General features: G+C 34.2%; 1 protein-coding gene across 1 annotated transcript; it reads left to right on the top strand.

Annotated features, from left to right (window-relative positions):
* The first annotated feature begins 2,243 nt into the window (after nt 1-2,243).
* LOC133862253 (protein LURP-one-related 5-like) lies at nt 2,244-3,686 on the top strand. The gene is made up of 2 exons (XM_062298027.1): nt 2,244-2,600; nt 3,058-3,686. Exons 1-2 carry the CDS (start codon nt 2,376-2,378, stop codon nt 3,481-3,483), a joined length of 651 nt encoding a protein of 216 aa, XP_062154011.1. The 5' UTR covers nt 2,244-2,375; the 3' UTR covers nt 3,484-3,686.
* Nucleotides 3,687-18,505: the final 14,819 nt, after the last annotated feature.

Raw genomic sequence — 18,505 nt, 5'->3', positions numbered from 1 at the left:
CTTGTCAATAAAGGACTAGGGGCAAATGATGAATCTTTTTCGGTTCGAACCATTCAGTTAATGCTTTTTAAGAGGGTATTTTTTTATTATTTTTTTTTCTCTCTTTTATTTTTTGTTTTTCAAATAAAACCAATAACAAATAATTTAAAACTTAAAATATTTAAATTATTTTTAAACGTACCCACCCGAGTCAACTCAGTCATGCCGAAAGCAGCCGATTCGTACGTATTCGAGTCACACCCCTTAGCGGCTTAGCTTCCTGATAAGATCGATATTATTCATAGAGAGAGAGAGGCCACTCCAACTGTATACTTGTGTGAGAGCATTTTGAGAAAGAGAAATGCTATGCACTCAAAAAGTATTATTTTTTTAATTTATCTATTACTTTTTCAATGACATCTGTACTCAAAATGAGTAATAACAATAATAAAAAGCTCTGATGCTTGCTTAAAATAGTTAATTAAAAAGAAAAATATGTGTTTTAAATAAGGTGAGAAGACAAGCATCATTTTGTCTCATATTAAATTATTAATTAAATATACACAGTTGGAAGATTTTAGAACATTTGTCGAGGGAATAAAGTCATCTCAATTTCTTGAGCAGGATTTAAAATTTATGTATCCAGTAGTGCATGCACATCACAATGTATTGTTTAGATGTTTTAAAAGACATGTCAATATTGTATATACCATTAAATACAACAATTGTTAAAGTTTGATTATGAAATAAATATTATCCATCTCATTTGAAATCTTTAGATGTGTTTGTTGAACTTTTTTATTTTTTATTTTTTTGTTGAAAAAATGTTTGTGTATGACGCAAACGTGGTTTCATAGTCAAGATTTAAAGTTTATGCATCTAACAATGCACATGATATTGTATTATTTAAATTTTTTAAAAGATATGTCAATATTGACATCGTGTGCACAATTAAAAATACCAACTGTTAAATTCTAATTATGAAATAAATATTATCTATTTCATTTAAAATCTTTAGATGTATTTGATAATTTTTTTTTTTTTTTTTTTTGGGTTAAATACCTCTTTGTCCCCTTAATTAGCCTTCATTTTATTATTATTATTATTATTATTATTTTCATACGTGGTACATGTGCTATGTGAAAAGACGAAAATGGTACCTTTGTCAATTTTTCTGTCTAAAACTGACGGGTTTTCACCTCAGCGACACGTGACACCATTGAAATTGCGACACGTGACTACACAATTTTTTTTCATTTTTTTTTAATATTTAGCCTTTTTTTTAAAAAAAAAAAATAAAATAAAATAAAATTAGGAGTGGCTTTGGGCCACATGGCCACCCCCATTTGGCCTGGGGGTGGTTCGGCCACCCCAAGATCGGCCGGTCCTCCCTGGGCCCAAGTGAAAAAAAGAAAAAAGAAAAATGGTTTTGGACCATGGGGATGGCCAAACCACCCCTTTGGGCCATGGGGGTGGCTGAAACACCCCCAGACCAAATGGGGGAGGACCAAAAAGGGTGGTTCAGCCACCCTTAATTTTATTTATTAATTTTTTTTAAAATAAAGTGCTTAAAATTTTTTTAAAAAAATTGTGTAATTACTTGTCGCAATTTTAAAGGTGCCACGTGTCACTGACGTGGAAATCCGTCAGTTTTGGACGGAAAAATTGATGGAAATACCATTTCCGTCTTTTCGTATAGCACATGTACCACGTATGAAAAAAATGAAAACTGAGAGGGCAACTAATAAAATTTTTAAACCATAAGAGTGTATAAGGTATTTAACCCAATTTTTTTTAAAAAAATCTTCTTAGTGGTGTTTTGATTGAAAAATTGTTTGTATATGAGGTAAAGGTAAAAAGATTTTATTTTATTTTATTTTATTATTCAGTGTTATACGAGAAAAATTGTTCCTGTATATTTTGACTCTTATTTTTTTATTTTTTTTTTATTTTTTATTAGTAAAAATAAGGAAAGGAAAAGATAGCTTGTCTCTTCGGAGATGCTTTGAAATGCAAAACTAACCGAAGAGTGTTTGGTGTATAACAGTTGTTTAACTGCTGTGCACCACTCAAGACATGAGATGAGTCACACGTAAGACCTTTATGGTAAAATTTATCACGTGGGATCCGTCCTATGTCTTTAAGACCTTGCACAGTTATTATGCAAAGTCATTTTCCAAACCAAAAATCCCACGTGTCAAACCATGAGCTCCGGGTTCTCACCGTACGCGTCCCCTCTCCCGTATATCTCAACTATATCTTCCTCCCAACGTTTAGATTTCTTTCAACGCTCCAATAATATTATTCAACAACCTTAAGGCCCGAAACAAACAGACCCGAAACCATTGTTGTGCAATAATCAAAGTCTTCGGAAATTTTAAGGAAGCCGACTAGAGATGAAAGAAGGCTTCGTTGTGGAAGCTGGGTTCGTATTCCAAGAGGAGACTCATCTCACCGTCCTAAAGACCTCTCTTTTCTTTGCCAATGATGGGTTCTCCGTGTATGATTGCAAGGGCGACCTGGTCTTCCGAGTCGACTCGTACGGGCCGGAGACCCATGACAAGGGTGAAATCGTTCTCATGGACCCTCACGGAAGGTGCCTCCTCACTGTCCGGCGAAAGGTAATGTAGGCTTTTCTGTTACGACCGAGATTCGACTCAGTGAGTCAAGTTAGTGCCTATTTTTCATTAAAAAAAAAAAAAAAACGTATAGAAATTGTGAAATGGTTGAATCGTTTTCATTACAAGGTTGTGCGTTTTTGAATCGTGCATGAAATGAACCTAAATGGGTCGCCTTTGTTTTTCTTGTTTTCTAATGGGTTACCGATTTGATTTTAGTTTAGTGAAAGTGTTAATCGTGACTCAGGAGTGCCGAGTCAACTCGGGGAGTAGTTTAAACAATTGTGGAAACTAAATTTGCCAATGCCAACTAAAACTGTCGTGAAAATCTCGTTTTTTTTTTTTTTTTTTTTAATGGGTATTAATTTACTTCCCTTTGTATTGTTCTTGACTCGTTGATTTGAACGATTCCGGTAGACTGTGCGAGTTAACTCAAATACTTTTTGTTTGTGAAACACAGCGGCCGAGTCTGCATCACCGGTGGGAGGGGTTTATAGGGGAGAGAATCGACGGGCAGAAAGCGACCTTCAGCGTGCGGAGATCCTCGATGATCGGACGGTCGAACGTGAACGTGGAGGTATTTAGCGACCCAGGGGAGGAGTACCAGATCGAGGGCAACTTTGCACAACGCTGTTGCACGATCTTGGATGCGGCGAAGGAAACAGTGGCTGAGATCCGACGCAAAGTAGATGCTTCCACCCAAGTGGTGCTTGGGAAGGACGCTTTCTCTCTTTGCGTTAAGCCTGGCTTCGATGGGGCTTTTGCCATGGGATTGGTGCTCGTTCTTGATCAGATCACCGGTGATGGTGATCATGGCGATGGCGATGGCGACGGTGATGATAGTGTTACTGGGGGAGTTCAGGTGGAGCCCCTCACAGATGATTAGTGGGATATTATTTCTGTTTCTGGCTTTGCTTAATTAATATAGCTAATCTACGGACGGTAATCTTGATCTTTGTTGTATTTAACTTCCGATCCATTTTCGCTAATTTAAAAAGGGATTAGCTTGGGCTCTTCCCAGCGACTGCTTTGATTTGGTGGATAATGGAAAATCATAAAGGAATAATGAAAATTTTAGTGTTCAAGTTCTTTCATTTGAATTAAATAAATTTAGGGATGAAATTCTTAGCACCATTTGATCATGGTGATTACCCATATTAATTTCTTCTTCCTCTACTCCACATAATTCTTTGGTCATCCTGAAAATCATGCATAGTTTAAGTGCAGATATGATACTAGTTTTGCTTGCCCTTATATATAATATATTATATATATTAAATATATATAAAAATAATAATACTATACCAAAACGAATACCATTTAAAATAGACCTTAAATCGTCTAAAAACCATTTAAAATTGACCTTAAAAAGAGGTCAAAGGTAGGCGCAAAATATCAAAATATGCTTAAAAGGCTCATTTCTAAAAGTTGGTTATGCGGGTTTCGGGTTTCAATTATCGTTAATCAAAATTTAATTCAAAATTGCTAACCACTTAAGACGGTGCAGTCACTGTTATTAAAATTTGATAATTGCCTAAAGCGGTTGTGATTATAGACAATAACCGCTAATCGTAATTGCTTGTACACCCAAATTTCAAATCATACAACGAAAGCCATAAATTGGGCTAACAAAGACGCAAAATGAGAGCCAACAAAGGGTTAAAATGCCAACTATAGGCGTGGGTATTCAAACCATACAACAAAGGCTAGAAATTGGGCCTAAAATTGGCCAAAAACCTACTCCTCACAAACACAGCCTAGGGCATACGCATGACCGGGAGGCGGTGCAAAGATTGATTTGCGAGGCACGGTGAATGGAAGATGCGGCAGTGTGGGCTGATGGCGGAGGTGGAAGGAGACAGCGACGCATCGAAGATGGTGGTAGCATGATGAGGCATTGATCCGAGGAGCAAAAGAGATCGTGGCGGCATGTGGAGTTCACATTGATCGAAGATGTAACACTACCAAAATTGAAGTCACAGACCACTCATATAGAGTCTAATACTATACGTAAACTTTAATCATGCAACAAATCCTAAATAAGCCTTTTTACCTGAATCGATCGTTTGGTCCTCAATGATCGATCGATCAGTCCTCTATGATATATAGAAACAAGAACCTAAGTCTAGCTACTCAACTCTTGATTCCAAATAATAAACTAACCCTTAAATCATTCCAAAGATCCTAAAACATAACATCTAGCATACATGCATGTTTGAATAATGCGAAATAAATCATAAAACCGATTTGTACTTTTTAACACGTAAAAAAATGGTAGCTAGATCTAAATTTTCAAAACAACGACCTTTCAAATCTATGTAAAGAAATCCCTTTACTATATCAAAAGTGTTTAGATGCTGGTTTAAGCTAAAAAAAAAATGAGATACATAACGTTAAACCTGTGAGAAAACCATTTCTTCCCAAAGATGTCTATATCTACCTATATTTATAAAACTGGTTAAACTTAACTTAGTTATGGAGTAAACATTAATTGTAAGGACGTATAAAACAAAATATAGAAGTTTAGATTAGGAGGGTTACCTTGAATAGGAAACTTTCAAAGCTTGAGAATGGACTCCTCCAATTAAGTATGAACTCCCTCAACATATTAGAGCTGTAAGGACTATATTTTGCTCTTATTTATTTAATGTTTATTATAAGATAAATGTTATTTTGTATTCTCTTGTGATTATTTGTTGATGTAGAATTGTCAATTCACCATTAGAGTTTTTTTTTTTTTTTTTAATTAAGATTGGTCTAAAGGTAAATTGATAATGTCACATCAACATAAAAGGATAGGAGAAGAATCGGAAAAGTGTGTATAGCACATACAAAATACTTTTGTTTATAAAAGAATTTGGATAGATACAAGTATCAAATGATTAGTTTCACCTTGCAAATAAGATTACTTTCTTACAAAGAAAAAAGTGTAAGTTATTAGAGTTTTCATGATTGTACTTTTGTAGAATAATAGTGTAATAACATTTATTAAATGATTAAATTTATCATGATTTATACCATGTTAAATCCCTATATATTCTAAAAGTTTAAACTTATAAAAAGTGATAAATTTAATCAATACTTTAATGAAGTATACACGGTAAACTTTACCAAAACATCGTTGACACTTAATTCTTGATGCCACATATTGACAACAAATGATGCATGCATCTTAGGAATTCTATTTTGAATTATGTTTGTAATCTTTTTCTTTTTTGGCATATAGTTGAACTATAATATATAAAGACAAAAAAAAAAAAAAAAAATGATCTTATCATTACATTTTATTTCACCGTACCCCTTCAAAAATAAATTCTTGGCTCCACCACTTTCCTCACAATAAATGATGCATCTTAAGAATTCTAGAATAAGAGACCTTTCTTTCTTCATTACGTACGTTGTCATAGCAACGGAGGGTTTATTTTTTATTTTTTAATTTAATTTTTAATTTTTAATCTTTTTTTAATTTATTTTTAATTTATAATTTTTAATGGGTAGACGTGGGAATGGATGATTAAACCCTACTCAATAAAGAGATGATTAAACCTTACTCAATAAAGCTAGTCGCTAGAGATGATTAAGATTTCTTCATAATAATTTTTTTTGTTCTGTTTTTATTTTTTTCAAAATCAATTTGTTTTTCCGAAACTGAAATTCACAATTTTCTGCCTTTTGTTGGTGGTGGCTAGACAAGTCGTCACCTCGTCCGTACGAGACGACAAGCAATTTATGAAATTGGCCAATCAGGCCACAAAAGGGTTGCTTGGGAACAGATTTTTCTGCGTGTCATTATCACTGCGTTTTTCTAAGCTGTTTTTCTTCTCCTAAGCGTCATTATCGTTGCTTTAACACCACAAAATGAGACACAATGTTTGACATTTCAACTATTTTTTTTTTTTTTTTTTTTTTTTCCGTTGCCATTAATTAAGGTCAACTTCAAGTTGAGGAATAAAACTAATTTAATTTGTTTCTTTCTATGAAAAACTGATTAAATGTATTTTTTTTATTCATGTTATATATATATATAAGAGAGAGAGGGAGAGAGGGAGAGAGAGAGAGAGAGTATATCCAAGAAAAAACTATATATAGTTATAAGTTAAGATATAAATGAGGAATTTATAATGCAATAGATATGTATAATATAATTATGTGTTTATCATTGATAATTATATGTCAAGATTGACAAAAGGATTATTAGGTTTTACTTATTCCCATGCAATCGATTATGGAATGGCAATGCGAATATCAAGGCCGGCCGATTTTTCAAGGCTGGTTTTCAAAGAAGAAAATGAAATAAAAATAAAATAAAATAAACAATAAGACATGTGGCTTATTTAAAACCTTAGATTTCTTTGGAAACATCCTCACCATTAACCGGCTCCTTGCCGATTTAAGTGAACTGGAGAGAGTCCAATCCATTTTGCAAGCCATATTAGTACAAACTAAAATGGTGGTAAATACTTAAAAATAAAAAATAAAAAATAAAAAATGGTGACAAATGGGTGACAAATGAGTAAGCATACAATTTGCCCAAAGGTCTATGCTGGTACTCGGTTTTAGTTTCTAAGGGTACTTTTGCATTCCCCTAGACTATAGGAGCCCCTAATATTTAAAGAGACGAGATAAAAAGGAAAAAAACAAAATTAATGTGATTTAATCAATAACTCATGTTTACACGTTAAAGTTTTTGTTTATTAGTTATATATTTAATAATTTTAATGTTATACGTCTCTTTTATTTTTATGTTAACAAAAATAAATTTAATTAAAAAAAAAAAAATAATCTTATAAGCCTTGTTTTTCTATAGAATTCCCCCCAAATACGATTCTTCGCTTTTTAACATTGTCATGTGGTCAAAATCGTACTTACATATCTTGTTTCTGCACCATTTTCACCTGTTGGATCAATGACAACCTGCCAGCCGACAGGGACAACTAATGGAGACAAACAGTACTTCCTTTTTCTTTTTTCAGAAGGGAAAAAGATATTTATGCTTATGCACCTTTCTTTTTGGAAAGCTGCTAACTGGAATCAATCTCACGTACGTACGTGTGAGAGAAAGAAAGTTTATGAGAAAGAAAATTAAAAAAATGCAGGAAAAATCTCATAACCAATATTGATTAGGTTGCATGGAGAGATTAAAAAAATACAGCATGTTGGACTGCAAGTAGTAATAACGTTGTATAAAGTATGCCATGTTTGGTGGACCAATATGATTTGATACTGATTTTGCAGGGCTGTCGTATGAGATATTTGTTTTGAAAATAGATATACAATGACAGATTTGTAGGGCCATCATGCTTAGATATACAATGAGAGATTTGTTTCGAATATAAATCTTGCAACCCAATGGGCGATGTTTTGTTTTTATATGAACTAAAATTCCTAGCTACTAGGGATTTGAATAACATATTACAAGTGTTTTTTTTAACCTTAATTACTTATTTTTGTTTTGTTTTATTTGATTATAAAGAAAACTATGTACATACACCTTTCTCGATTTGGGCTATGGTTCGTAATCGGTCGGTGTTGCATGAATGACAGATGCACAACAACGAAAAATAATAAATTTTAAGTCAAGATCAAACTTTAAGAAGAACATGTAAATAATTATGCTATTTAAAAAAAAATGTTCATATTTAGTCCTTAAGTTTTTATTTAATTTGAATTTATTAGTCATTTGGTTTTTAATTTCAAGTATAAGGTCTTTAGATTTTGCATATGCTTCAAATAGGTTATTTTATCATTTTACTGTTAAATAGGTTATTTATTTTATTATTTAAATAATAATAATAATAATAATAATGCTTGAAATATGTAACTAAATATACCCCGGCCTCCGATCGAAAATGCTAAAAGTGATATTTTCTATAATATCACCATCTTGTACGTACGGTCGCAACATATATTAATGTGAATGTGAGAAGATGCGGGTTCACGTACAATTATTGGCTTAAGTTAAAGCTTAACTGAAAGGCACTACCTACTCTTGTCACATAGCAATGCATGGTGTAGTGGAGGCCATAATCTACAATTGGGGAAAGCTAAACATGCACTTCATTGTTTTTTTTATTTTTTTCTCATTTTTTAATACATAACGTGGTACTTGCTTACAAGGAATTTACTTTGGGTTTTGCTGACATAGCATTAATATTAGAGGCTCATGTAGATATTGAAGTGTCAAAGGAGACATGCATGCCACTACAAAAAAAAATACTCTCATTTATTGACGGTTTTTTTCAAGACAGTTTTAAAAACCGTCTAAAGAAAAAAAAAATTTACTAACAGTTTTTTGAAAATTGTCCGTAAAATCATAAATTACGACGGTTTTAATTAAACAGTATGTAAATTTTCAAACGATTTGGAAAAACTGTCTAGAAATTTAAATTTCTAGACGGTTTTTTTTTTTAAAAAAAAATGTCTGATTTTTTTTTTTTTTTTTTTCCTTTTCCTTTTCCTTTTCCTTTTAAAAGAAAGACCCAGATCCCTTCATAAAAATAAATCTCTCTGATGAGTCCAACCTCATCTCTCCCTCTCCCTCTCGTTCTTCTTCTTCTCTCTCCGGCCGGCGACTGAGATGGGCGATGGGAACGGGACGACGGGATCTGGACACAGTTGAAGTCGGTGACGTTGCTGAGGTCGGATCTGAAGCGGAAGGTCAGATATCCGGCCGGATTTGGCCGAAAACCACGCTTGGCCGGATCTCTGTCCGGATACAGAGATAGATTCGGCCGGAATACATGGATTTCTGGCCGGTTCTCTCTTCCTCTCTCCCCCTCCGGATGGATCTTGGATTTTATTTTTTGGGTAAGTGAAATTCTTAGGTTAGATTTACATTTTGTGTTTGTATTGGGTTTGGATTGTGGTTCTTGGGTTTCGATTGTGAAGGATTGTTTGATTTGTGAAGGATTTTTCCTCTGTTTTGGTTTGGATTGTAATTATTGGGTTTGATTTGTGAAGGATTTTTTGAATCCCGGTGACCGGATCTACCGTTGATTTCCGGTGGAACCCGAAGGAGACCGGCAGTGACCGAAGAAGCCCGTCTCTCCGATGGTTTTCCGGTAGAACCGGAGCTGATTTACGTTGGTAGACGGAGCTCGATCTGATGACCGGACATAAAAATAAGAATAATAATTATATTAAAATAATAATTAAAAAAATTAAAAAAAAAAAAAAGAAAAAGAAAGAAAGAAGACAAATTCTGGACGATTTTGGGCGAAACCGTCCAGAATTTTATGGATGGTTTTGCCCAAAACCGTCTAGAACCAGTTCTGGACGGTTTGGCTCAAACCGTCTGGAATTGCAGACGGTTTGACCTAAACCGTCTATAACCCGGATTAGCGACGCATTTTCCTTCAGAAAAAACCGTCTGGAACGTGATAAAAGCTTTCCTAAACGGTTTTTTTTGTAGTGATGGCATATGGCAAATTATTAATTTTGATGGTAAAGTGATAAAAGCTTCACCTATTTAAAATATGAAAAAAAACCGAAAAACCTTATTTTTGAAATTAGAAATCTAATGACTAAATTCAAATTAAATGAAAACCCTAAGGGCCAAATATGATTTTTCTCTTTAAAAAAACTGCAAAAACAAGAACCACTTATTTGGTTGTACGACCATTCTTTGGCTATTGGGTAAAATTTTCTTCTTGCTTCTTCAACGAAAAACGAGTAGCCTCAGGGATCTTAGAATCTTCAGGTATTTTCACCAATGACTAAGAATAACTAAGAGTGTGGGCTCTTATCTTGCTCTTCAAAACCTTTGACTTATTCTTGAGAATACTAAAGAATATAAAGTTCTCAATAAATATTAAAGAATTGGAGTGATGGTGTGTTTTAAGAAAGCTACATGCTTCTCTATTTATAATAGGCTTGGAATACTAGGAGAGATAGAAGAACTAATCCATGTGGGACGAGTAGGGGTGGACGACTAGGGCTAGGAAAAATCCTAGCCTCCACTCCTAGCATGTGACACATGGGACTAGGGATTTAATCCTTGGCCATGCGTCCCATGCAGTGATGCCGGGCTTGAGTTTTATCCCAAGCGAAATCTCTCATACATGCACTTCATGCACTCTTTCTCTCTAACCCATGTTTTAACAAATAAAAACAAGCAGTCCAATAAATAAAAGTATGACTGGTTAATTTACATTAGCTTGGCGAGGGACTCAAATGGAAAAAAATAAGGGTTAAATACCCCAGAGGTACCTGAGTTTTACGTGTTTTTAAATTTAGTACCTAAGTTTCATTTTGTATCACAGGCAGTACCTGAATTTGGAAGAAAAAAACCTTAGGTAGTACCTGTCAGATTTCTCGTCCAAATTTCAACTTCTCGCCACGTGTCAACCGCTGAGGTTGACACGTGGCACCAAAAAAAAAATAAAAAAATAAAAATTTAAAAATTTAAAAAATGATTAAAATTAAAAAAAAATTAAAAAAAAAACTAAAAAAAGAAAAAAAAAAAAAAAAAAAAAAAAAAAGAGGGGTGGCTGAGGGCCACCATGGGGGTGGCCGGCCACCCCCATTTTGGCCAAGGAGGTGGCCCAGCCACCCCCTTGGCCGGTCTGGGGTGGGGGTGGTTCGGCCACCCCACAGTTGAAAAAAAAAAAAAAAAATTTGAAGGGTTTTGGCCCTAGGGGGTGGTCCCTAGGGGGTGGTTTGGCCACCCCCTAGGGCCAAAACCCTTCAATTTTTTTTTTTTCAACTGTGGGGTGGCCGAACCACCCCGTATAGGGTGGTTCGGCCACCCCAGACCGGCCAGACCGGCCAAGGGGGTGGCTGGGCCACCTCCTTGGCCAAAATGGGGGTGGCCGGCCACCCCCCTGGTCCCGCTTTTTTTTTTTTTTTTTTTTTTTTTTCATTTTTTTAATTTTAATCATTTTTTTAATTTTTTAATTTTTAATTTTTTTTTATGTGGTGCCACGTGTCAACCTCAACGGTTGACACGTGGCGAGAAGTTGAAATTTGGACGAGAAATCTGATAGGTACTACCTAGGGTTTTTTTCTTCCAAATTCAGGTACTACCTGTGATACGAAATGAAACTGAGGTACTAAATTTAAAAACACGTAAAACTCAAGTACCTCTGGGGTATTTAACCCAAAAAATAAAAACTATCTTCAAATATAGGCTTGAGTATCACAAGTTCCTATTAAATTATTTCTCATAATGCTATATGTGATCACCCAACGGAATTTTAACTGTAGTAAATTTCTCACTACTAAATGCATCAAAGTGACATTTACTTGATATCTGAGTTTACAATCTTCTTAGAATTTAGAATTAATATTATAAGAAGTCTCGGGAGTTACAGTTATTCTTGTTGATTGTATTTTGGAGGAAAAACAATTCACATCGTTCGTTCAGTGCATTACACCTACATATCAAATCGAAGTCTCTAACTTCGCTTGATCAATAATCATCATGATTGATGTGTAACCGTCTTCGCTAATGGAATGCACAATTCCATTACTGAATGGAAAAAAGAAAAGATTTAAGATTGCAATGTTTATAGCCTATGACCTTGTGTGATAACCCTGTTACTCACACCATAGAGTGTATTCAATATAATCTAAGAGCACTAGTAGCAGTTACCCTATAATGGTTCCCTTCCCTATATATAGGTAAAATTTTAGAAAAAACCACAAAATAGCTCCCACAACAGGTACCCTAAATATACATGAGAGCCTTGGGAAGCTACAGTAATTCCCTATGTATTGGGTAGCACTGTAGCTACCCAATGGATTATTATAATCCTAAAAATTCATTCTCTCTCCTCTCGCGTCTCTCAATACACGCAGATCGCAATTCCTATCTCCTCCTCCTTTTCTTCTTCGTTCAAGCATCTCCCCTCCTCACTGGTTCAAGCACCATCGCCTCACCTCTTCACACAAATTCTCTATTTTTCACACAGAAATCTCATTCTCTCTTTGTCTCCATCGATCTCTCTCTGGGTTACCTCATTCTCGCCTCGATCACTTTCCACGTCATCTCCCGCGAACCCAGAGGAGCCGATCGTGGGTGGGTCGCCACCGGTGAACCCAGGTGAGGCGATTTTCGGCGAAGTAGAGGGTGATTTCTGGTGGGTCTTCAGTTGATCGACCGGTGGGTGGTATTGGATTTAATAATTGTGAGGATTGGGCTGGTTTTTGTTTTGCTTCTGCTCTGTTTGTGGGTTTTGGGAATTTGTTGGCATTCTTCTGCAAGTGGAACCAGATTTGTTGGTTTTCATTTCGTTTTCATCCAGGATTAGCCGGAGAAGACGAGAGCAAGAGAGTCTAGAGAGAGAAGACGAGTGGGAGAAGAAAAGAAAATGATAAAAAAAATAAAAGTTAGAAAGAGAAAAAATAATAAAATAAGAGTAAAAAATAATATTTAATTGATATAGGGAAAATAAGGGAATCTATTGTGGGGTGTTTTTTTTTAGGGAAACAAAAAGTGGTTTTGTTCCCTAAATATAGGGAAAATGGTTGGAAAGCTGCTGCTAGTGCTCTAAGGGTCATTCACATACACAATATAAATAATATAAGCATGTAAAAGGATCAAATGCCATATACTTAGTTAAAGAGATTAGTTGAATAGTAACTTGATTCATTACAAACTAAAATGTCTTTCATAAAACATTGGGATTTTAGGGCATAATCCCTAGCAGTCTAGAGAGTCAAGCCTTGCACTCACACCAATTTGATGGATTAACAGCTACTAAGGCAACAAGACTTGCAACCAAATTGGTTGTGACACCCAAATTCTCGTAGTGAGGGACAAGAGGGCCCACACAAGAGTTTGGTGGAAATAGATTACTGACAAGAACGTATGGTTCAAGAGTTTAAGTGTCCAACAGTGTGGCAGTGCATCAATAAGTGCTTAGCGGTGCCGTGGTGCAATAGGAATATGGGAGGAATACATCCTAAATTTCATCAAACAATGTCCAAATTGGCAATACACAACAAATACATATGAATAAGGAAAGTAGGAGTGAGTGAGGGAGATTGGATATAATCGGGTGGTTGCAGAGTAGGACTAGCTTTTCCCTAATTTAGAAGTGAAATGCATACTTCCCCCCCGATGTAGATACTTTCTCATGGGTAATATCTAAATTTGGGCTCAGTGGTTTGAGTACTCGCTTAGCTCGTATTAGAGTTGTGGATGAATATCTTGGTTGGTATAGTGTTTTTTCTTGCTTTCTTAATTATGATAAGTGCTGATTGTTACACATTCAAGCCTTTTAATTTACATATGTTATTCTCTTAATTTTGTTATAGTTTGATGTTTTTTTTTTTTTTTTTAGAATAAGTCTGCAAGTATATTGAAGTCAGCAAACTCACTTTTGGAAAGATTCAATTCCAAATCAATTCTAAATTTGTTTGCTGCAGAAAAGAGATATCGGCAAAAATCTGTTATTTTTGGAAAGATTTCAGAATGAGCACATCTCTGTATTTTAACCAGAACTTTCGGCTCAAGTATCGGACTGTGATGAAATTAGTGATGTTGGACAGCTAATAAAAGAATCAACAAATATGAAATAGGTTTTTTCTAATTCAAATTTTTACTATGCCAAAATTTCCCTGCAATATAAGACCGAAAGTTTGGACGAATTTGGAATCCTTTTCCTTCTTAGATTGGATTTTCGGTCTCCTAATTAGACTAGGAGACTGACTTCCAATTTTTCTGGTTCTAGTGTTCTTTTAATCCCTGTAAATAGGCCTCTAAACATTGAAAACAAACACACAAGCTTTGGGAATGATCAAAGTATACTTCAAGAAGGGTTTTCTCTAGTTTTTCTCTTTGTTATTTTCTTATGAGGATGATTTTCGTCCAAATTATGTGTAGCTAATACTTTAGTTAGGGCTCGATTGAAGCTCTAATCATGTCTCTTTAAGTTTTCAATTTGCCTCACTACAATTTATATATTGATGCTTAACTTGATTACTTCTGGTTTTATTGAATTCCTCACATGTATGTGCTTTATCATCATATGCATATGGTATGGATTTGTTATTTATGTCAATTTAGATGGCCGAGTCTTGGGCATAATAGAGTAACGAAAGAACCCCATTACAAGTTCTTGGATTAATCAACATGGAAAACTGAATGTAGATGCCATGCTCTAGGCTTCATGTATTTGTCGATATCCATAGTTTTATGCTTTCTTAAAGAACAACTTAGTAGATGTCATGCTAAATCCTTTGACAAAAGAAAGGAAAGTAGATGCTATGTTTAATTCGTTGCTTAGGGATATCAATAGCCTGAGGAGTAGATGCCATGCCCTTAGGTTGGCAAACATTAAGTCTCATGTTATGATTGTAGTATTGTGTATGTTGTGATTCTTAATTGAGTATGATTAGCAGTGGATATTGAAGCACTACCTTTTCTTCTTATTATTTCAAATCAATATTTTATCTCATCTCATTCAAGATATTATTTAGGAAATTCTCTTTAAACATAATTTATATCAATCCTCGTGGGAATGATCTCGTACTTACTATCTACACTATTGGTTTGATCTTGTGCACTTACGAGTAAAACATACATTTATTTAAGTAGATATTTGCACAAAAAGTTTTTGGTGCCGTTGCCGTGGGCTGCATTGAATTATGTTTAGAAGTTTTTCTTTTTATTTATTTATTTTTGCTTAAATTAAAAAAAAAAATCTAATTTGTTTTTCTAGATTTTGCTTCAAATATAAGTCATTTCAAATTCCTTTGGAAGTGAAATTTCATTTCAAGAAAAGATACTTAGAACAAGACTACGAAATCAAAAAGCAATAAATTCTTTTCCCAAATCAGTTGCTTTTTCCAAAACAAAGAGTTTTCAACTACCTAAAAGTGCAATCCCGACATTTTTACACGATGCACGTGTGTGACCAAATTATTTTAGTTGCTGATTATCTAAGCGATTGGTCCATTTGATCACTCGATGCCATCAAGATCCTATTCAGCAGAATCCTCATATTGGTCTTCCTCATCTTTGACCATTGTTGCATAATCTTTCACGATACTTAGAAGAAAAGGTGCTATTTGGCGGCGAGTTCCCTTTCAAAGTGATCCGGCCTTCAGTAATTGTTTCTCGTTTTGTCCCATCTCCACATACTCATCTGCTACACGGGACATATGAACTGCTATCTCGCATCTCCTCTTTGTGCTAAGGAAGGGATTGTGTGCTCCAGGAATTGGCGGGAAATTTGTTACTGCAAATATGTTGCGGCATTTCCACTTTACTGTTGTAGAGTCACTGCCGGAGTCTTTTGTCATGCTTAATTATCTCATTACTCTGGTATCCTCCCTCAACATGTTCAGTTTCGTTGACCTTTCCAGATAATTCGTCCTCAGTAGCCAGCTATGAATTTTATCCATGGGCTCGTGCCTACGCGATGGAAAAAGGGACTTATAACCTGGTGTATATGGTTTGCACTCTGGTGGCCAATCAAGTATAATTATCTCATTCCTGTGTAGGTCGTGCATCTGCTTATACAACAGAATCAAGCGTCTACAATACGGTGACTGGTTATAAGCTTGTACCCAAATACTCATCAAACCTATTTCTACCGCAATCAAACATAGGTTTTTACTTAGCCCGCACCTCTACCAATCAATCATACCATCAATACTTAATCCTATTCCTATGCTCTAGTCTTTACACAATTAAAACCTACTGAATCACCTCTTATTCTCAGATAAGTTTTTATGGTCGAGAAAGCCGAATGCTCTAATACTTTGCTGTAATGCCAGCAAAATTAAATAATTAAATTTACTTAGCTTGGAGTGTTACTAGTAGTGCCTTGAAACTAACTGGTAATTAAATGAATTTACTACACCTAACTAATTAACAAAGTATTCTAGAGTGGAAAGTGGAAACAAATGATTTGAGAAAACAAGAATAAATCCATAAACAGTAACATGTATCATCAAAATAGACTTAGAGCTTCCAAACATATATTACTATAATGTTAACAACTAACATCTATCTAACCAAACTTAACAATGCGAACCATTCACTTAGCATCTTATTCCCAATGAATTTCTCACTCTATAGCATGATAACCTTCGAATATGCAAAACATTCAGGTGTTTCACAAGTGGAAGAAAGTAACTGCATAAATCCATGATTAAGAAAGTATTAGGGTTCATATTGGGCCAATATGGGACCCCTCAGTTATCAGGGGCGGGCTAACTTGATTCTTAATGGTGGCAGATATATCCAAATAAATTATTAGAGATGCTCACCGATTGATTAGTAAGATTTCTTCTTGGATAGTCCACACACTACAAAAAACCTTACAATTGGACGCGTGTCTACAGTACCCGTTACTGTAGACACGCGTCCAATTAGCCACGTGTATACAGTACACATGGCTAAAGGTATGTGCATCACAGTTGGCCGCGTGTATAAATTACACGCGGCCAACTGGACACGTGTAATTTATACAAGCGTCCAATTGGACACGTGTATAAAATAAACGTGTCCAACTGGACACGTGTATTTATACACGCGGCCATATGTTGCCACGTGTAATAAGTACACGTGGCCAAATGTGAATTTTTTTTTTCCAAATATATATTAAAAACGAAAAATATTGTATTTAGGATTTAAAAAAAAAAATAAAAAAAAAAAACTTACTTTCTTAACTATATATATATATATATACATTTATACACACATATGGATCTTAAATTTGATCCATATATATATATACACACATAAGGTTAAGTTTTAGGGCTATATGTGAATACTATACTTAGGGTTTACATGTTGAGTTCCTTATAAGTACGTAAACCCTAACCTAATTTACATATTGTACTATATGCATTTACATAAATGGATGTACTGTAAATAATATACTTATTTATACATTGTACTAAATGCATAATTAAACCAAATTCAGTACTATATATATATATAACACTAAATTAAGATTTGGTTTTGTACACCATTTACATTAAGAAACTATATACATTTATATAGTTTATGGCTATATATATATATATATATATATATATATATATATATATATATATATATATATATAGTATACTTATATAGCTATATATAGTATATACACTTAGGGTTAAGGTTTATAGATATATATAAAAGATACACTTAGGGTTAGGGTTTTTTGCTATATAAAGTACATACACTTAGGGTTAGGGTTTTTTGCTATATATAGTACATACACTTAGGGTTAGGGTTTTTTGCTATATAAAGTACATACACTTAGGATTAGGGTTTATATGATGAGTTCCTTATATATATATAGTATATTGAAGAAGAAGCTATATATAGCTATATATAGTGTATAGTGGGAGGGTTTATAGCTATATATAGTGTATAGTGGGAGGGTTTATAGCTATATATAGTGTATAGTGGGAGGGTTTATAGATATATATAGTATATACATTTAGGGTTAGGGTTTATAGCTATATATAGTATATAGGGTTAGGGTTTATAGATATATATAGTATATACATTTAGGGTTAGGGTTTTTAGCTATATATACATATAGAACATACACTTAAGATTAGGGTTTATGGTTATATATAGTATATACACTTAGGGTTAGTGGTTTTATGGTTTAATTTTATGGTTAGGGTTTAATTTTAATTTAGGGTTTAGTATAGTATAGTATATATATATATATATATATATATACACTTAGTGTCAGGGTTTAAATTTAGGGTTATGATTTAGTTTTAATTTATAGTTTACGGTTTAGTTTTAGGGCTTAGGGTTTAGCAATGTGTACAGTATATACACTTAGGGTTGCATGGGTTTGTATTTGTATTTAGGTGAATAAATTATATATATATATATATAATATTTTATATATAATTATAGTATATTTTTTTATATTAAAAAAAAACTACACTTGGAGACGAGTATTTCCATACACGTCTCCAATTGGACACTTGTACTA

Source organism: Alnus glutinosa, chromosome 3 (genome assembly GCF_958979055.1).
Source record: "Alnus glutinosa chromosome 3, dhAlnGlut1.1, whole genome shotgun sequence".
Taxonomy (NCBI): domain Eukaryota; kingdom Viridiplantae; phylum Streptophyta; class Magnoliopsida; order Fagales; family Betulaceae; genus Alnus; species Alnus glutinosa.
Note: the sequence above shows the minus strand (reverse complement) of the source record. Positions and strands in the feature narration are given on the sequence as shown.

What these genes read in the sequence shown, in the direction of transcription:
- LOC133862253 (XM_062298027.1), top strand. Translation starts at nt 2,376, where the DNA reads ATGAAAGAAGGCTTCGTTGTGGAAGCTGGGTTCGTATTCCAAGAGGAG. An exon ending in TCCTCACTGTCCGGCGAAAG is followed by an intron (nt 2,601 to 3,057) that starts GTAATGTAGGCT and finishes TGTGAAACACAG; the next exon opens with CGGCCGAGTCTGCATCACCG.